This window comes from Colletotrichum phormii (assembly GCF_030913505.1).
Source record: "Colletotrichum phormii strain CBS 102054 chromosome Unknown BDP81scaffold_20, whole genome shotgun sequence".
NCBI classification, from domain to species: Eukaryota; Fungi; Ascomycota; class Sordariomycetes; order Glomerellales; family Glomerellaceae; genus Colletotrichum; species Colletotrichum phormii.
Genome location: NW_026851462.1, coordinates 47,524 through 67,425, shown reverse-complemented (window position 1 = coordinate 67,425; position 19,902 = coordinate 47,524). Strand labels below are relative to the sequence as shown.

Below are 19,902 nucleotides of genomic sequence, written 5' to 3'. Positions count from 1 at the left end.
CGACGTGTGACCACAGTCACAAAGTGCTCTTGGACTCCAAAGAGGCTGTCCCAGGTTGCCAACACGTGTTACTCAACACTGGTTGCGAGTTGCATCCTCGACCGACAAGGGTTGCGTGAAAAAGCGAGAAGGAGGCTGATAAGCGGCAAAGCTTTTACGCACACGCAATTGAGTGCAGGAAGTATTCGATAAAACATACGGAGACTCTGCTGGTTTGGCCCACTATGTTTGGCGGGAGCTACCGACGATGAAGGGCAAAAAACCTTACTGCCCACCAGCGATCGGTTTATCGCCAGACCTAAGCGGTAGGTATGGTGGTATGCTAGCCGCTCGGGTAGGGTGGCCGAGAGTTGAGAAAAGAAAGAATTGTCACTCGGCAACTGTTGGGTCACGAACCCGACCAGTCCGAAGGTTCCCCTCATGGTGTTTCCAGGGAGGATGAGACATTGCCGATCTGATATCCTGAAAGGGCTGACATGTCGATAGTCCGAGGCAGGGAGAAGGCATAAGAGCAAGATGATAAAGGTGAGTAGCTCGGGGACGGGACAGGCCGAAGAGATATGTGCTCTCCGTGTCCAATGCTCTGCGTGTTCTCGAGATGGCTGAGCTCGTTCCTGATTACCGGTATGCTTGTGGTGTGTATGGTTGTGGAGCCTATTGTGAAAGTTGGGTGGTATCCGGCTCTACGGATACAATTCTAAGTTGGCATAGCTTCAGCCAACTTCCAAGGGAGAGGTATAATGTATCTGGGCTGGAGTCGCCCATCGGAGCAGCCGCCGAAAGTGTACGTCGATGACACGTCGGCGATGCGCGGAAGACAGCGGACTGGAAAATTGGGCGATGTCTCGATAGCAGGTGATGGTGGTATTCATACTGGAGCGGAGGAGCGGATAATGATGGACTGTCCAAATCGTCGTAGTTGTTCGAAAGAAACAAGCAAGAATACCGGAACATGAGTCTTGACTCCCGCTCTCGAGCCCGAGTGCTTCGTCCCGATGATCGAGATGGGATTCAGGCGAAGCGAAGCGAGAAAATAAACGAGAACAACTTCTCCATGCCTTGCTTGTAATGGAGCCGATGATCGAGATCAATGTAGTAGCGGCCGGCGTGAGAAGGGATGATGCATGCCTGCTGGTAGCGATGTGCATGAGAACCGCCATATTGGTACCCGTTGTCCCTCCTAGCGGCGAAGGGCCGAAGGCTTCGTTGTCGAGCATTCAGGGTACTTTAGCTGAACGAAGACATGACTGTACTCGTGACTTGACCTCGGTTCTCTCATCCGCCATTGAGCATGGGAAGGAACCCCAACCAAAAGCCAAGGCAGGCCTTGCTGTTGGCGGGAAAAGAAAATGTCCAAAGACCAGTTAAGTCGGTCCACATTCCACAACTGGACGTCCAAAAGAAAGCATCTCCAGATGGAGAAAAGGCGCAGAATAAGGTCATGAAAAAAAGGAAAGGGAAGAATAAACTAAGGAGAGACTACGCTAGTTGAGGGAGACCCTGCCAACGGTGGGTTCTGGGTCCAGAGCACGCAGAATAAAGAGAGGGAAAAACAATAGCTTCTCCTACCTGATGCATATAATGAAATGGATCAACAAGCTGAAAATGACGATGGAGGTGCGGATTTTCTCTGGGAGACTGCTCGAAAAGGGAGAGCTGACCAGTGAGGATCGTTACGGTACGTTACCAGGCCCTGGGCCGGGAAATTGTAAGGTGATTGGGCAGTGGATGATGAGTACTCATTTGGGAATAGCTTCAGGCACCAGGGGCACTAGCAAACCCTCTTCCCGCGAAGTGGAATGGCCAGCAAGCCTAAGGTGGAGGGCCGGCCCCAAGCTGTCCCAGTGGGAAGGGCCGCCGGCGCCGGGCAGGAGACAGGCCTTGTTCGCTGGCCCCTGCAAGTAACGGCGCTGCTTGAGCCCCCTGCAAGTGGTTGCGTTGCGTCTGATTTCGGGACGTTGCGGTGGTCGCTGGTGCTGAGAGTTGGTCGGTCGCGGACGTGCTTCCGGGCCTCGTTTCTCTGACCTTTGTGTGTTCCCTTTGTATGTACGAGTAGCTACTACGTACGGATGTTCGTACAGATGGTACGTATGAAGTACGGAGTATAGAGGGGGTCGTGCCGCCATTCCCTGTTCCTCGACGACACGATGCAATGAGAGGGCGTGTCGAAGTCGCCCACCGTCCGGTTTCTTGGCCAGGATTTGATGGTTTGGTGATTTCTTTCCCCTGTGCCAGTGTGCCTTGTTTGTCTCTCTCAATTTTGCCCTTCTCGCCAGCTCGTGGGCGGGCGTCATATCGAGATATTGTTGGACGCTCCGGATGCGCAAGCCAGGCAGGGAAATGGTCAAGGCGCCGTAATAATACCAAGGGTGTTATTGGGCCCGGGTGATGCAAGGGAGGCGGGAAACCCGCTGGAAGAAACATGAGACGACGGTACATGTGGCAGAGCGTGAGTTTGCTGGCAGATGCAAGTACTCTTGTCGAAGGGCCACATCCCGAGCTGATGGATTCTGCTTCTCGAAGGAAGAAACGGGGACGTGACCGGGAAGACGAGGACCGTGGACATGGGCGACCAGGGCGACATGGGGCCTTGGAAACAGGCGTTGACCGACCTGACCAGGCCTAGGTGGAATACTGAGAGATGATTGACGAGTGACTGCGGGGAAGGATGGCACCTTGGTCCTTAGTAGCAGGTGTGCGAAATTTGGTGACGATATGGATGGAGTGATGAATCGGATTGATGAGATTTTTCATAGCAAAAGTGCCTGTGCTTGCCAACTTTGCAGTATCTGCGTGTGTGCGTGTGTGCCTGTGAGCTTGTGAGAAGCGACGATATCGGGGAAACAAGAGTCCACGATGCCAGATGGGCTGCAAAGGTGGCGCTGGCAGCGGTTTTGACTGACTCTCTTCTCTCACCGTTTTTAATCAATCTGTGTCGTTGCGAGGGCGGCTTTCTTCCTTTTCGGGATGGGGTTCAGGTTGGCCGTTGGTGTGTGTTGGTATTTGGTTTTGGTCCTACCTTAGTCTCGGTCTCGGTAGGAGGCCTGAATGACTCCATTCCATGTTCATTGCGACCCTTCGGATCTGGCGGTGTCTCTCAGTGTCCGATTCCGCCATCGTACGAATAGAATGGATTGAATATATCCGTACTTCGTATGTAGCGGAGTACTAGGTATGGCGTAGGTGTTCTCTATCCGTGGACCGTAGGTAAAGTACTTCGTAGGTAAGTAAGCATACGAAGTAAGGTAGAGATTGAGGTGTCTGCTCACCATCATAAGCGGAAGGTTGGAATTTGATAAGTAAATTGCCTTGGCGTATTTTCTGATGGTCCGTCCGCTTCATAAAAAAAAAAAGTCTTGGGTGAGCGAGCATATTGAATTTCCATACGTTAGGGATTATGATATCGAGGGAGTGACCACGTCAGGCGAAGGACAAGCGAGAGAGCAAGGGGAAAGCGAGGACGATCCGAGTCTATCCAATCTCCTCATCTTATCCAGTCATCCTTCCCTTGTTTCTTTGGGCCGTTGTTGTTGTTGTTGTTGTTGTTGTCGTCGTCTTCGTTCTTCGTCTTCTTCTTCGTGGCTCGTCCCTTCCATCCCTCCTTCTCTACTCCGTACCTTAATTATTTCCTGCACCTTCCCGCACTTGTCTACGGCTGCACCTACCTGAACCTGCACCTGCGACTTACGTCCGCACTGGCATCCGTCGCTCCTTCCTCTTTCTTATCCACCAGCAGTGCAGCATCAGCAGGAACAGCAGCAGCGCAGCTTCCTCGTCGTCCAGGTTGTTTTTCGGCGGCTCTTTCCCTCCTGCCTCCTGCCTCCTAAACGCAGCCCTGGTTGTTCCTTGCCTCCTTCTAAAACTGTCTCCCGTTTTTTTTTCCGGCATCCGACGCCGCGCTTCTCGTCGGCGCAATTCGCCCGAATTCTTAACTTCCCGTCTTTTTCTTTTCCTCCTCCTCTTGCTTCTCATCCCGTCCGTTCGTTCACCTGGGACTTGACTTGTCTTGCACTTTCTTTCCTGTCCAAGGTACCTGACCTCATTACCTCAAGGCTCAGCGTGCCAAGCAGAGCATCGCACTTTTGCTATTCGTTCCCCATCGCTCGGCCACTCTCGACATAGGTAATTCAACATACGGATATTCGCACTCTGACTGCACAACACTGAGACGATCCGTCTGTCAAAGAGTAGCCAATCACCAACCGTTTCCGATACCCGACCGCCGCCTTTCTTTGCTTCTGCCTCGTGGCAGCGTACCTAGCCCAGAATCTGACGCACGAGTCAATCGCCCTTTCGTCTCCGAGACACTTCAAACTTGGCGCCGCCACAAATGCCCAACCCGCCCTGATACTTTCCGTACCACCAAAACAAAAAGAAGGAGTCGACGCCTTGCACAATTGGGGGCTGGAACCCTTGACGATTCCCGTCATCGTTTCTCAACCTTCGACAAGTCCTCTTTTGTTGTTTTTTCTTGTTTTCATCTTCCTGTCGTGGGCTTAAGCCAATGACGACGACGCCCCCGTCTGGGTCCAAACGCTCGCTTCAGTTTTAGCATCTTCATCTGCGACAACAGGCATCCGCCCCCAAAGGAGATTCAGGTCCCCCCCAAAACACGTCCACCAACCACCACCCTTTCGTCCAATCCAGTTCAATACCTCTGGCCGACTGGGGACTTCCAAAGGAGCACTGGAGACCTGCCACACCACAATACTACCCAGCGTGCCAGCCTACCGCACCACCCGGATCGGATACCGCTCCTTTGCCTTCTCCTCACTTTGCCGACGACGACGACGACGACGACAATCTCCTGCATCTGCAATTAATACGTCTGTACCTGCCTGAGCGGCTCGTCTCCGGCTCTCTGCATCTGTTGTTTCGCAAGTCCCGGCCTACCACCTACCAGCTCAAACGACCCCCACTGACTCAGCTGTTGGTCGATCTCTGACGTCCAACTTCACCCCTTACATCCAGCCCCCAGTTTGCGTGCGCATGCGCATGAACTGTACTCAGGGTATCACCTCGTCTCCTACGCCCTGTGACGCTGGAAATCTGCCATTCCTTGCTCGACTCGTCCCGATAGTCGCCCTTTTTTCTGCACCACCTTCGCACCGACCGTTCTTCATCCCGCCATATCCCGGCTTTCAGCAGCGATCAACCACTGGAACCAGCCCCGCCCGACCAATACCCGTCGCGCGTTGCTGAGACTATTCAAAGAGGGTTGCTGCCAAACGCAAGGTTTATGCATGTGCCGCAATGCCATCGTCAAGAACGCTTTTGACTGCCCTACCACAATCAACCTGCAAAACCATTACAGATACTTGACCACGCTATCGTAACATAAGTTACAATCAACTACGACCTTGCCGACGGAGACCCGCGAAACAATACCATCACTTGCAGTCTCAACGCGTTGCTCGCAAATTCAATTGCTCGAGTAGAACTCGCTGCTACCATATAACGGCCTGGGGGAGTCAGCCACGATGACCCTCATGGCCATGGCCGCGGACTCTGGCCATCCCGACGCCCAGATCACCCCCGGAGCCATGGCGGACCAGGACCCTACCGTCCACCGTCAGAATAGCATGAAGTATCGCCAATTCGGTATTTATGCTTCAAGGCGGACCCATCCGAAACCCATCTCAACTTCGGACGTTCCAGAGCGTCCCGACTCCGACTTCCCAGCAGCCTACCCACCACCACATGCACATCCCTTGCCCACATCCCCTCCGCGCTGGGACTCGCTCGCCAATAATTCGAGCAATTTTGGAATGCAACAAAACTCGACAAGCCCCCAGTCGCAGCCTCTATCCCCTCGACGCCCTACCTATGATTCCGCCCAACACTACCCCTCCTCCCCTACGTTCCCCTCGTTGGCACCGAGGCCGGGTCATGACCTCGACGACGACTTGAGCGCCGACGAATGGACAAGCAGAGCCGCTCGCTCGATCAGATCCCCGATCCCGTACGACGAAGACGACCGTTCCTCGATCGACACCATGCAGGTCGACAACTTCTCTCGCCCGAGAAGGCCGAGCATCAAACAACCGATACAAGACTCATACCGACCTCGAGCCAATTACTCTCCTTCAGACCCGCGCTCTGACCCCAATTCGCACCATCAAGCATGGCCGCGGCCGCGGGGTCAATCCGGATCATCTACCAAGTCGGCCTCGACGTTTGCCTCGATCCCAGCATCAGGGGGTGATCTCTACGAGCCTCGCGCGCCCTCTCGTTTACGAAGTGCTCCGCCTCCGTCAGGCCTCACCCGTCCTCCAATGGCCTACGGCCGCGTCGACAGCTCGAGCTCTGGTCTATCTACATATGCGAGGGAGGCACCGTGGATGAGTGGAGAAGACGAGATGAGATCGAGTTACCGATCTCAGATGACTGCGTCCAGTGCACAGGGAACGTACGTGACGGAAAGAAGCAGTGTTCTCACCAAGAATAGCTCGATTCCATCGCTGTACGCTAACGGGGAGGAGCTTAGTGTCGACGACGTTATGGGGATGTACGAAAAGGGCTTCCGGGATGACTCGAGCCCCGAGGACCACGACGACGACGACGACGTGCGTCCCGTCCCAGCGGCGGAGATCAACAGGCGGAACACGAGAATGCTAGAGGCTTTGAGTCAACCGTTGACCGCACCCGCCGCCACCTCGTTGACTGTCCCGGCTTCGGACACCATTGTTCGCGAATCAACTGAGATGTTCAGGGTTTCCGAATACCCATCGTCTTTGCCGAAGGAGCTCGGCTTGGCTGACTATGATCGAAATGACGACAATAAGGATACTAATGAAAAGAGAGACTCTGCAAAGTCTCTCCAGAACGACACACCAGCTACGTCTCCGCAGTTGAGCAGCCCTTCAGCCTCTTCTGCGCGAACGGCCGTAAATCCCGAGCCGGTCGAAACCGAGGATCCAGGCGCACGAGACCGATACGGCTTTAAGAAGGCCAACCAGCATATCAACAGAAAACAGTATGACGCCTGGGACAAGGGCTACTCTGACTATCTCGACCGACGGCGCAAGAAGTGGACTGCATTCATGAAGGAGAGTGGGCTGATGACGAACCAACCTGAACGATTCCCTCCCCATAGTGCGAAGGCGAAACGTTTTGTACGGAAAGGCATTCCGCCCGAGTGGAGAGGGGCTGCCTGGTTTTACTACGCAGGAGGCCCCGCCATTTTGGCAAAACATTCGGGTCTTTACGACACTCTACTGCTGAAGAAGGCCAAAGACATTGATGTGGAGGCCATTGAGCGAGATCTTCACCGGACATTCCCGGACAATGTCAAGTTCAAGCCTGCAAGCATGGCATCGAAGCCAAACACGGAACCAACGCGTGACGGCCAGTCGACGGAGGACTCCGAGAGCGAGGCCAAGAATGAGCCTGCGATCATCTCCTCCCTCAGACGGGTCCTGCACGCATTTGCTATTTACAACCCACGCATCGGATACTGCCAAAGCCTCAACTTCCTAGCTGGCCTGCTCCTTCTATTCATGGACTCGGAAGAGAAGGCCTTCTGGCTGCTGAACGTCATCACCCGCCTATACTTACCCGGCACGCACGAAATTAGTCTCGAAGGCTCCAAGGTGGACCTTGGTGTCTTGATGAATGCCATTAGGGAGTCCATGCCTGCTGTTTGGGCCAAGATTGGTGACGATCTGGAGGGCGACCCGAATGCGGTGCGGCCGGTGAAGCCAGTGAAGAAGCCGAGGGTGAGGAGAAAGAACCAACCCAGCATCTCGTCTAACCGTCTGCCGCCCATCACACTTTGCATGACGGCGTGGTTCATGAGCTGTTTCATTGGTACTCTGCCTATCGAGAGCACATTGCGCGTATGGGACATCATCTTTTATGAAGGCTCCAAGACTCTATTCCGCATTGCCTTGGCCATCTTCAAGCTTGGGGAAAACGAGGTTCGATCTGTCACGGATCCCATGGAGATGTTTTCCGTGATCCAGGCCATGCCTCGCAAGCTGCTGGATGCCAATGCTCTTATGGAGGCTTGTTTCAAGCGTCGCAACGGCTTTGGGCATATCAGCCAAGATACAATCGATAGCCAACGGGAAGAAAGACGTGTTAAAGTCCAGACAGAGCATCAAAGGGCGGCCACGTACGCAGGCGGCGTGGACAGCGCCAACGCTGCCGAAGCCGAAGGAGAGGTCCGTAGGAAAGGCACCATTTTTGGACGCAGGAGGCTGGGCAGATCAGCAGAGGTATCGTGAGCCCACCGCAGAAGGAGGAAACAAAAGTTGCATGCATGCATTAAGCCACGGCGTTTGAGGGAACATTTGCATTTTAAGGGTAATGACTACATGGCATGCGGCACCATTGGGAAGCGAAAACGGATATCATTCTAGAAGAGGGCAGCGCGGTCACGCCCCTAGCATATTGGATTTTTGGTTCGGCATAGAACATATGTGGAGGAAGTGCCCGAACGGGTGAAGCACAGTCTCACCAAGTTGTAGATACGATGTCTAGTAGCATCACACAATGCTCAAGCTTTTCTTTGTGCCCCTTGTATCTTGCGAGGCTTGATGAACAGTGCTTTGCTTCTACCCGCGAGTTGTTATGAGCAAGGCCTCGAGTCTCTAAATTATCACACTGCCGCTACGTCGATTCCAGAGGGTAATGATGAGTGACTTAATTCAGCGTCCTGTAACAATCTAGTATGAACGCCATCCTGGATGAAGCGCATTTCAAAAGGCTTCTGTCCTACGTGCTCTTGATGTGGGGCAACCCAGACTATCGACCCACGACATGGGCCAGTTGTTGGATGCCGAAGCTGTGCTCATGCCATCTGAATGTCTAGCGACTATTCCGAATCCATGAAAAAGCATGGAAAACCCCGAAATCCAATCTCCTTAACGCCGCTAATGCTCACTGTCTGGACCGATCAACGCCTTCGTTTTTTGATACTCTTGCTCAAATCACCGAGATATGACTGGAATCCCAGGAACTTCCAGCAACTTGTCTCGTGGTGTCCTAGTCTTCTTCCGTCGTCGTCGTTTCCCACCCAGCTGTAGTTATGAAGACACTTCCTACAACGTACAATGAACTGGCCATGCTCGCTTGCTTCATTTGGCAGGCGCCTCAGAGGGAGTGAAGCTAACTGGGCCCTTTGCATAGCGCGTAACGTACAGCTTGGCATTCTTATCAAACTCGGCGCGGTTATTCTTGAACTCGTCTGCGATGCGGGCCTCGAGGGGGTCATCGGGCAGGGGCTCGACGAGCAGGGAGCGTACGGCCTCGAGGACGGCGGCGAGCTTGGTGGCGGGCTTCCAGTTTTCGGATTTGAGCATGCCGAGGCAGATGTTGCCGTTGGCGTCGTTTGTGATGTTGGGGTGGTAGATGCGGGTGGCGAACTTGACGACGGGGGCCTTGAAGGGGTAGTCTTTGGGGAGGTCGACGAGGACGGCAAAGGTGCCGCCTGCGTAGGGGGTGTTTTCGGGGCCGGTGAGGGAGACGTGCCAGGCGTGGAGGTCTGAGTCGCGGGCGAGGGTGATGGACATGCCCGTGGGAGGGGTCGTGGTGACCTCGGTCAGTTCCTGGGCGGTTGGGTTGGTTTTTAGTAAGGGATAGTATGGTGGTGGTGGTCTTGGGGATTGGGGGAGGGAGTTTGGCGTACCTTTGCGATGCGCTTGCTCGACATGATGGGCGATGATGTGTGGTGGTGGTGTATTCTGGAGTATTGATGCTGAGATCGAGTTGGGTAGCTTGGTGGTCGGTGAGCTTTGTCGACTAGGAACCGGGGACCCTCGAGGTTGGAAGCTCTGGGGCAGCAGCTGGATGGTGCCCTGGGGTTTTGGAGGATCGACGAGCTGTTGACTGGCGTCGGTTCGAGGAGGACTATCCTGTGGCAGTCACAGGCAAATTCGTATATTGGTTGCTGGCAGCAGGAATAGCAGGCAGGGTTGGTGATGGAGTTGTGTTGGCGACGATGGAGTTTCTGGATTGGCCGTGGTGTTCTGGCTTTGGGTGGAAAAGTACGTAGTCAGCTTGGTGTCTCGGCCGATGGCGGGGTAGCTGCCTCAGAGGTGTGGCGGGGTGAGGTCAGAGACAGCCAAGTCGAAGCGTCGCAGTGCCAAGGGCAGTTCTTTCTTGACCTTTTTGTGAGCACTGAGCTCAGTCTAATAAGGAGGTGACGCAGCGGGGTAGAAACTCACTCGGCGTCACTGTCCAAGGCAGCAAGAAATGAAGGTTCATTCACATTCTGGGGATGCCTTCAAAGAAACCGAGGACTCTTGTTTATTGCCTATCAATGATGCTGAACATTTCTGCTCGTTGGCTTTCTTTATAGACTTAAGAACCAGGTGGCGGTTGTCTATCTAATGGGCCATTATTAGTGATGCAGACACAGATGCTCACTCACTCACTTGACAATCATTTGAGAAGCAGTGCCCATTGCAATTCATGCTAGCAGACCAAGTTTAAACACTCTTCGTTGTCACTCTATATCTGGATTGAACTATGGAATTCATCTTCAATCTTATCGAGACCTCCGAATTCCGCCTTGCTCGCAAGTAAATTAGAGCTTTTGAAACCTCTAGAATCATAACTGCACCCATAGACCACTTGGTTGCGGTGCAGCAAAAACACCTACGATAATACTCTCCAAGCCAGCGACCCTTTCACAACACGCTTTGATACACTCGCAACAAGTCCTTCATCCAATGACTTTTAAACATGTAAGGACCAGTGAAGGTTGTCCTTGGATGAATATGAAGTGGAAACTCAGACTGAGTTGGACTAGGGGCCTCCCTATAAACACTGGCCTGCAAATATCTAGAAGTATGTAGAATAAGACAAAAAAAGATGCTCGTTTCGCCGAAATCCAACGTGGGAGACCTGCCCACTTTCTAGATGTCTTTCATCCTCTTGGTATTTCCTGTGCCCCTTGAGCTTTACCTATGGTCCATAACTTTCCCCTTCTACGATACCTCTTGGCAGCGGCTACCAGTGTACCTCGTCCAAATCGGGGGGACTGAGCACGCGAGCCCGCTCATGTGTGGGTTGCGCGGCTTGCTTGCGAGGCATCGACGCGGCCGGGGACCAAGGGACGAGACCAGCCGGGCACGTTATGCATATCCTGAAGGGGCAATCGCTTACCATCTCAGATCTTTGCATCGGGACGGATGTCTGGAGAGTTGAGACGAAGGAAACTTCCGCCAGTCGACTCTTGATGATGCTGTAGATACCACTTGCTATAGTGACATGGGCATTCACTCTTCATCACTCTCTCGACTAGGTCACCCGGTTGAGAATGCAATTGCTCTTCCATCTGTGAAGAACATCACAAACCTTGGACATGTGACTTTCTGACATGTGTCCCCTATTCTAATCAACTAGCTATGCTATGCATGCCGAACAGACGGCTGGAGAGGGACCAAGGAAACGCCGCCAGCTTCTGCCTGCAATGCAAGATGCAGTAATTAGCGGATGATCTCTTGGCTAGGGAACCTTGGGTCCGCACCTCTGGCGATGCCCAGGCCCTAGGCTGCTTAGCAATGGCGTCTCCCGGCGTCGAGTCGAGTCTCGGGGACTTTGAATGATCGCTTCCCGCGCGCATGCCAGAGGGATCAGTCCAGGCTAGCTCATGCGCATCGTCAGGCTTCCCAGCTGCTTCGCAAGTGAAGTTCGATGAACGGAGGAAGCTAACTCTACCGTACGCAGGCTCATTCTCGTGTGAGGATAAGAAAATTCTTCAAGATACTGCTAGGTAATGAAAGTGGCTGATGGGGACCGGAGCGGAGGGAGTAAAGGCACGCGCCCCCGATGTAACTCGGGGATTGACAGCAGCCGAACGACCCGATAACCCCGGGGCCATCCCCCACTGGCCGCAGCGTTGGATTAGTGACAATCAATGAAGTCTCCAACGATTCATGGATATCTTGGGGCTGATGGATCAAGGACACACCAAAGTGCGAATGCGGATGCGGATGCGGCAGGCTCAGCCACCACTCAAAGGCACGGAATACGACGCTACTTCTGCACAGGTCGTAATTAACTTTTCCTTCTTCTGCTCACTCTCTCCAGTGAGTCCAGTCTCTTTTGAATCTCACTAGCAGATGTTCCCTGGTAAAGTGGTTCAGAAGCTATGAAGGAAAGCTGTGTGATTCATCACTTAACTCTCGTAAGGGCCCTCCCTACCCATCCGTGCCATCTTACCAGATGAGGCTTTTCTAAAGAGTTCACACAACTTCTGTACGGGTCCGTTGGTGAATCGAAGCTGCGCCTCTCTTTAAGAGAACATTACTCCGGCCGATGTAGCCGGATCTGCCTACAGTACCGCCTTACCGTGCCGTGCCTCTCTACAGGCTTCTCACCGTCCACTTGATATATACACAAACCAACATACGTACATCGTACACACAACGCTCACCAGCACCTTCCCATCTCATCCTGCCCATCACCACCACCCCGTCCCAATTCTCAACCGGTGGACTCGCCGGCGCATGAACGAGAAACCCTTAGCTCCAGCTCGAGGAACCCATCCGAGCCCATTCTCTCGACCGGGCTGGCCCTCCCGCCAGAACCTCCCTCCCCCGTGCCCCGCGCCACCTGGACTGTGGACATCAAAGTACAACTACCTTTAAGGCTCGGCCGTCCCCTCTCTGACCTTGCCTCTTCAATGCCCTGAAGCCGCAGGATACGTGTATTTGGCAGTTCTTCGTAAGTTGTACGGCAACACGTAACGCTCACCGCATACACCACACCCACTTTGTCAAAACACCCCTGGCCCATCTCACTCTTGCCTGTCAATGACGACCGTTGCGAACTCTTGGCCCGTCTGGTAATTCCTTTCGTGTACGGATACTGTTCACTGGTTCAGTGCGTGCACCCCTGACTTGTTCAACAGCTGAGCTGCGCTCTTACTTACCGCCGCTCACCTAAGCCTCTTTTCCTACATGTACTCGACCATACCTTGTTGCCTTGGCTTACTTGGTCCCTCTTCTCTCACCTCATGCTATTTTCTTAAGCCAGCCTTTCTAACCTCCTCCCTATCGTCAGCAGTCACATCAACGTCGTCACCAGCAAGAGCTCGTCCTCCAGCCTTGCCTTTAACCCCATGATACCGTGGACACCCGGGCCATCTCTCCTGATATCGAGAGCTTGCCCATTCCACAAGCAAAAGGCCCACCAGCCAGCACCAAGCTCACTGAGTGACTGAGCACGGCTCTCAACCGCTTTCGGCTCTCACTTCTCCATCTCAGATTTAGCTTCGCGCGTCTTTGTCCCCATCTCTATCCTCGCTGAACAGCGCCATTTATCGGGTACCCTTGTGTCCATTTTTATTCCCAGCCAAGCTCCGGGTTGCCGCCACCAACCACAAACAAAAGGGACGAAATCGAAGCCTCCATCAGAGAGCTCCGGACTGGTACACTCGCACTCAGAAACACTCACAAGCACAACCCAACTCACTCACTCGCTCACTCACACGAAGCGGCCAAACTAGGCCCAAAAAAAAAAAAAAAAAAAAAAAAAAAAAGACGTCATCCCCTTCGCCAATCGGCATTCCAGATTCGGACTCTCTCGACCCGTGTTTGTTTCAGCGCCCAAAGTCCGTCGCTGGGATCCACGGCCCTCTTTTGCCTGCCGCGAGCCTCTCTCTCACTCCCACTCTCACTCTCACTCACACACTCACACTCTGTCAGCGACTCGCCGGAGCACTTCCGGTTTCTAGTCATCCTCGTCGACTTCCGAGGTCCCGACTCAGTGAAAACCAGCCCGTCTCGCGATTTTTGTTTCCCATTTTCTCTAGTAGTTGGCCACGTTGCATTCTGCCCACGGGAAAACCTTCACACTTCGCCCTCTCATCACACGTATTCACTATGAGTAGACTGGGCTCATGGTTCCGCTCGGCGGGCAAGGTAAGCAGCAATGCGAGCCCGGCCGCGTCGTCGGTCAACCTCTCCTCCAAGGAGCTCTCCGCCAAGGAAATGGCCGATATCGAAGAGGCCATGGTAGCCGCCGCCTTCATCATGAACGACGACATTGACGGCGCCGAGGAGCGTCTGCGCAAGGGCGACTCGGCCTTTCACCAGCTGGGCCTGGCCATGACGACGTTCCTCCGCTCCGTGCTCGGCTTCGAAAAGGAGGTCATGAACGAGGCCTCAAAACGGCTGGCCGACACGGAGGCCAAGGCCTGGGCGGATTACAAAAAGGCCGAACGGGACGCCACCAGCAGTAGGATCTACGCGCCGGGTACCGAGTTCTTGCTCATCCACGCCGAGTCGCAGCTCATGGCGGCCGTCGTCGCCGTGTTGCACGAGAGTCTGACGGAGGCTCTGAAGGGGTTCTATAAGCTCCGCAAGGCGTTTGTCACCCTCGACAGCATCATGATGCAGGAGGCCAAAGCGCTGGAGAAGGACAAGAACAAGGCTGATCCGCCGCCGTTGCGGCAACGGATGAGCGAGGAGAAGATGCCCGGCAGCTTCGACGACGAAGAGTTTGCCGACCTAGAACGCAAGTCGGACAGCGATGTCGAATTCGTAGACGCCGACGAGGTGCCCAAATCGGGAGCGGCTACACCAGCGGAGAAGAAGGTGAACGGCTCAGCGACGGAGGCAGCACCACCACCAGCACAGGATCTGGCCGCTCTCAGCCTCGACTCCGGCACATCAACACCCTCGGGCGACGCCAAGCTCGCCCCTCTGCAGGTCTCCTCGCAAATGGCCGACGACTCGGACACGGACTCTGGCGTCTTCTCGAACCCCGTCGACGCCTTCATCCACAGCGGCGCAAACATGTGCTTCGGCATGCTCCTCTTCATGCTCAGCATGGTCCCGCCCGCCTTCTCCCGCCTACTGTACGTCGTCGGCTTCCGAGGCGACCGCGAGCGCGGCGTGCGCATGCTCTGGAAGAGCACGCAGTTTGACAACCTCAACGGCGCCGTATCCGGCCTGATCCTGCTGGGCTACTACAACGGACTCCTGGGCCAGGCGGACATCACGCCCGCGGAACGGGACTTTGACGCAAACGCCGAGATGGTGGGGTACCCCGCGCAGAAATGCGAGGCCCTCCTCGCTTCCATGCGGACGCGGTACCCAGACTCCCGCCTCTGGCGCGTGGAGGAATCCCGCGTCCTGGCGCAGCAGCGCCGCCTCGCGGACGCCATCCAGCTCCTGACGACGGGCCAGGAGTCCAAGATGCGCCAGGTCACGGCCCTCAACGCCTTTGAGCTCGCGCTGGCGGCCATGTCGCACCAGGACTGGGAGCTGATGCAGAAGACGTTCCTCCGCTGCCTCGAGCTCAACGACTGGAGCCACACGCTGTACTACTACATGGCCGGGTGCGCCGAGCTGGAGCTGTACCGCGACGCCTTCCACGCCGAGACGAAGGACGAGGACGAGATGCGCCGGCGCAAGAAGAAGGCCGAGGAGCTGTTCCGCAAGGCGCCGACGACGGCTGGCCGGAAAAAGTTTATGGCGCGCCAGCTGCCGTTTGATACCTTTATCACGCGCAAGATTCAAAAGTGGGAGGAGCGCGCAAAGGAGTTCAAGGTCGATTTGGCGGACGCCGTCTGCGCCAGCCCCGCGCAGGAGATGGTGAGCTTGTGGAATGGCACGAAGAGGATGAATGATGAGGAGCTGCACATGTCGATCAAGAGTCTGGGATGGGAGCGATGCACTCTGCCGGCCGAGGCCCTGGAGAAGGTCAAGAAGACGCCCGATGAGGCTTCCATCCGGTCGATCTGCCTGGCGGCTATTTACAGGACCCTGGGACGCTTCGAGGACGCGAGGACAATTCTGCAGACGGAAGTCCTCAGCGCAGACAGGTACGTTGGATGGTCACCTCACGTGGAGAGTTATAATCGCAAGAGCAATGCTAACGAAGAGACAGAGCGTCATTCAAGGGCCCTACAAAGGACGAGTACCCCTTACCGACAGCACACTACGAGATGGCCGCCGTGGCCTGGTTCGAGTGCTGCCAGCCCGAGAAGCGCCAGGCTGCGGCAGACGAGCCCGCGTACGCCGAGGGCCAGGCCAAGGCCGTCGCGGACTACCGCAAGAAGAAGATGGACGAGTGCCAGGAGTGGCTCGACAAGGTTGTCGCGTGGGAGGCGTTTGTGTTTGACGCCAGGTTGGGCATGCGCGTGCAGGCGGCGCTGGAGACGCTCAAGTGGTTCAAGAAGAAGAACAGCTGGGCATAAAGCATGAAGATATATTGTCGTTGATTCACTGGACTTTTCCTTTTTTTTTTTTTTTTTTTTTTTTTTTTTTTCTTACATACAGGAGCCGCCCTTTGGGCGCATTGGATCAGGGACTTGGGGGCAATAGGACACATGGATTGGTGTAGACTTCGTCAGTATATATATAAGATACTTGGACGTGTTTGGTGATTTGGGAAAGGGGGGGGGGGGGTATCCTCGGAACATATAAGAAGCAACTGCATTTAACGCACAGTAGAACCATCCAAACTCACAAGAAAGAAATAAGAAACCAGTAAAAACCACACTCAGTTGCTCTTCTTCCCCTTGCGTCCCCGGCCCTTCTTCAACTCCTGCACGAATCCAACGCCATTGTTGGCCGCTCTCTCACTCCGCTCCTTGATACGGTGCTTCTCCGCCTCGGCTCGCATATCATCAATCACATCCTGTCCCTCACTCGTACCATGAGCCCAATCCAACACGCCCCACGCACCAAAGTTGCCACACCCCTGGCCGGCATAGTGAATCGCCGTCCGGCGCGTGATCCCGCCCATGACGATACCCGGGACGACGCTGTACCCAGACATGGCCATGGTCTCCTCGATGGTGCAGAAGCCAACAAACAAAAAGTACGTCAACAGATGGGGACGAAGGACCACAGCTGGCACGAAGATGGGCACGATGCGGTGGAGCAGGAACGGGATCGGATGGTCGGCGAAGAGCATCAATGAGAATGGCGGCGCAGCACGAGTGTGAGCGTACGATGCGTGTAGCTTGCCAATGCGCGTGGAGGTGATGCGTCTGCCGCGGGGGTGTAGGACGCGCATGTGGATATAATACGTCAGGACCTCGCGCGCAGCAATGAGGAAGGCGACGTGCTTTATGAGCTGGAACGGCAGCGGCAGGGCCGAGGAGGCGCGGAAGAGGGGCTCGCGAAAGTAAGATGCGTACGCCAGGCTTGTGCCCCCCTCGAGGCCGGCAGACAGGACGAGGTTGAAGAGGGCGAGGGCGAGGGTCTTGAGGAGGGTCGGGCCGTGGGTTGGCGGGAGGGCTGCGGCGCCGGCGGTCTTGATCGATTCCGAGAGGGAGGGGAGGAGGGTGTCGAAGAGGAGAAAGGCGAGGGAGGGGAGGAGCCAGAGGATGAGTCGGATGGCGAGGGCGCCGAGGAGTTGGATCTTGAGGGGTCCGTGGGAGAGGACGAGGGTTGTCCAGGTCATGTAGAAGAAGAGGAGGTTGAGGGAAGTCGACCAGGAGGTTATGGAGGGGGCGAGGAAATAGGAGACTATCGGGAGGGAAAGGAGGATGTCCATGGTGGTGAGTGACGGGTGAGGCGAGTGGTCACTGTGAGATGAGTCGAATGTGACTGAGGTCAGGTGTAAGTGAGAGTCGATTGAGTAAGTCCGACTCAGGGGAATGAAGCCGAAGTCTTGTCTTGATGGAGATGTCGGTCTCAGGATCGAAAACGGTGATAGATTTTGCGACTTGGTAAAGAACTCATGGCTTTGACGATAGGGCTGAGCCGTTGAACGGGAGGGCACGTGGTAAATAAGCAGCAGCAGCAGCAGCAGCAAGCATCCAGGCGCACGTTGGCAGCCATGACGTAGCGTCGCATGGGTGTGTTGATTCTTGCGTCCCACCATGAAATAGCGCCAGGCCTGGACCAAACAGGATATCTTGAGATGGTGAGGTCGGAGAGTTTTGTGGTGTTCAAGTCCAGAGCGACTAGGGACAGAGAAGACACTCGGTCATAAGGTAGGTAGGAAGGAGGTTCTTTCCCTAAATGTCATGACCGGACTGTATTCCGACCTCATCGCGGACTGCTTGACCCCACTTTGCTCCGTCGCGCCGGCCCGGAGCTGGTCTGGGAGAGTTTTGGCCCGGACAGATTGCTTTGGGACCTCGTAGTCAGATAATTCCGCGACTTGAAATCACAGACTTCTCTGCCATCTGTTTCTAACGAAGGTCAACTCTTTGTTCGTACAATGGAGAGTGACAAATGCCGCATTCCATGGATTATACAGTCGAGCCATGAAGCGTTGCCCAGGATCGCTCAAGGAGCTTAAAATGCAACTATGTTTATAGAGATACCCAAGACGTTTGCAGGTCACTGAGAGAACAGAAGAACGCCGTCCACCTGTCGCGTTCTCTCCTGCAGCCTTAATAAGCACATGCATCTCACTCAAAGCTGGCCAAAAATCGTTCTATCTTGTCCAAGTTGGTGTCCTCAGTTCGGCCAGCAACGGCACAACACAACATAACAACTAGAAGAGAGGATACTAGTTGGAAGTACGGCTACCCAAGGCCCAGTGCAGTGGGTCCTTCCCAAGCTGTGGACACCAAAAATCCACACACATCCCCCAAAAAAAACCACAACAAAAAAAAACATCGACGAAGACAAGATTCGAACTTGCGCGACCGAAGCCATGTGCTAGAAGCATCATCAGAAGATGATATAGTTCGAGGCACACCCATTAACCACTCTGGCACTTCGCCTGATTTGATGGGAGTTTCCTGACCTGTTGTGGACTAAGATGGGTTGGGAGGAGACGTGTGGATGTCAGGGTGGATATTGTGGCGGCACGGCCGGGTGGGGGCTCGACGTGCATGTCTTGGATCGAGATCCGCACTGGGACTCAGCCGCAGATAAGGGTAAGATGCGTTAGACGGGAGGTGGCATTATAAGGGGAGGGTTGGTTGTCTGTTGTGCAACCTATATGGAAGTTCATGGGGGGCTTCCTTTTGTATCTTTATTCTCGCATTTTTACTTGAGGTACTCTCCCTTTAGAAACCTTTGCTTAAGTACCTATTTCAGAGAGACCCAGGCAAGGCAAAGAGAAGAGCACAGCAATAAGGGTGGGATGCATAAGACGAGAGGTGGCAAGTGGGCGATGGAGTAGGATGCCCGCCAACGCACCAGTGGGTGACACAATAGTTTGCTGCCCAACACCGAACCTCTATTCCTCCTATTCTCACTACTTATGGTACTATTACTGTTCTCATTATTCCTACTATTCTTACCACTCTTATTTTCTTCTTCTTCCTTTTATTCCTTGAAGAATACTCTTCAGGAAGCGCAGTATGATAACTATAATAATGATAGTAGCTCCGAGTGCCACTTGGTTGGCATTGTGAGGAGAGGACTTTATATTGTGCACCTTATATAGTGGTTTTTCTTTATATCTTTATTCTCATGACCTCCCTTAGCAAATCTCCCTTTATGAACTTCTCTTCAGCCACCTACTTCAGATGAGACTCAGACAAGGGAAAGAGGGCACGGCGACAAAGGTGGCATAGAGGATCCCTCGAGGAGGATTGTAGACTGGAACTTTCACTAGGTTTCCCTTCTCTTTAGGTACCCTTGAGGACTTCAAGTCGACAAGGTACTCAGTCAGTCACACGCAAAAAAGGGCGGGGTGTCACAAGAAAGCCGTGTCAGGCAACAACTGAAAGACTCATATTCCACAAAGGAGATCGTATTGACACATTACTCGGCGTCTGTCCACAGCTGCTGCGCGACACAACAAACCGATGCTGTACTACTGCTATATACTATGGAGCGATGCTCTTCAACAAAAGGCTGCTTCATGAAATAACCCTGCTGGCCCTGGTGTCTTTTCCCCTCACGGCTTCGGAACCCCATCGAAGCTCGTCCCCAGGACGCCCAATCAATCAACCAACCATCCCACCCTAAGCCTGCACACGCGCTTGACGCCGATGCCATACAAAAAGGTATCCAACCACAAATCGTA

General features: G+C 54.3%; 5 protein-coding genes and 1 non-coding gene across 6 annotated transcripts; 2 read left to right on the top strand and 4 right to left on the bottom strand.

Annotated features, from left to right (window-relative positions):
- Positions 1-5,480: 5,480 nt before the first annotated feature.
- Positions 5,481-8,228, top strand: BDP81DRAFT_463855 (TBC domain-containing protein; the record flags this gene model as incomplete). Its single annotated transcript, XM_060594071.1, has 1 exon — positions 5,481-8,228. One exon carries the CDS (start codon positions 5,481-5,483, stop codon positions 8,226-8,228), a length of 2,748 nt encoding a protein of 915 aa, XP_060441291.1.
- Positions 8,229-9,080: 852 nt separating this feature from the next.
- BDP81DRAFT_397600 (ubiquitin-conjugating enzyme) lies at positions 9,081-9,655 on the bottom strand (the record flags this gene model as incomplete). Its single annotated transcript, XM_060588345.1, has 2 exons — positions 9,081-9,551; positions 9,632-9,655. The coding sequence occupies 2 exons, from the start codon at positions 9,653-9,655 to the stop codon at positions 9,081-9,083; spliced, it is 495 nt and encodes a 164-aa protein (XP_060441290.1).
- A 3,814-nt stretch (positions 9,656-13,469) lies between these two features.
- On the top strand, positions 13,470-16,196 carry BDP81DRAFT_435525 (breast cancer protein). Its single transcript, XM_060591056.1, has 2 exons — positions 13,470-15,781; positions 15,847-16,196. The coding sequence occupies exons 1-2, from the start codon at positions 13,836-13,838 to the stop codon at positions 16,154-16,156; spliced, it is 2,256 nt and encodes a 751-aa protein (XP_060441289.1). The 5' UTR covers positions 13,470-13,835; the 3' UTR covers positions 16,157-16,196.
- Positions 16,191-17,764, bottom strand: BDP81DRAFT_435523 (sterol desaturase family protein). The gene has a single exon (XM_060591055.1). It carries the CDS (start codon positions 17,461-17,463, stop codon positions 16,462-16,464), a length of 1,002 nt encoding a protein of 333 aa, XP_060441288.1. The 5' UTR covers positions 17,464-17,764; the 3' UTR covers positions 16,191-16,461.
- A 446-nt stretch (positions 17,765-18,210) lies between these two features.
- BDP81DRAFT_435522 (uncharacterized protein) lies at positions 18,211-18,640 on the bottom strand. The gene has a single exon (XM_060591054.1). It carries the CDS (start codon positions 18,576-18,578, stop codon positions 18,378-18,380), a length of 201 nt encoding a protein of 66 aa, XP_060441287.1. The 5' UTR covers positions 18,579-18,640; the 3' UTR covers positions 18,211-18,377.
- BDP81DRAFT_t268 lies at positions 18,540-18,646 on the bottom strand. Its single transcript has one exon. It is a non-coding gene; the product is annotated as a tRNA-Ser (tRNA).
- Positions 18,647-19,902: the final 1,256 nt, after the last annotated feature.

Excerpts from the sequence above, each read along its gene's own strand:
- BDP81DRAFT_435522 (XM_060591054.1), bottom strand. The coding sequence starts at position 18,578 with ATGGCTTCGGTCGCGCAAGTTCGAATCTTGTCTTCGTCGATGTTTTTT.
- BDP81DRAFT_435523 (XM_060591055.1), bottom strand. The coding sequence starts at position 17,463 with ATGGACATCCTCCTTTCCCTCCCGATAGTCTCCTATTTCCTCGCCCCC.
- BDP81DRAFT_435525 (XM_060591056.1), top strand. The coding sequence starts at position 13,836 with ATGAGTAGACTGGGCTCATGGTTCCGCTCGGCGGGCAAGGTAAGCAGC. Across the intron at positions 15,782-15,846 it reads GAAGTCCTCAGCGCAGACAG|AGCGTCATTCAAGGGCCCTA; the intron begins GTACGTTGGATG and ends ACGAAGAGACAG.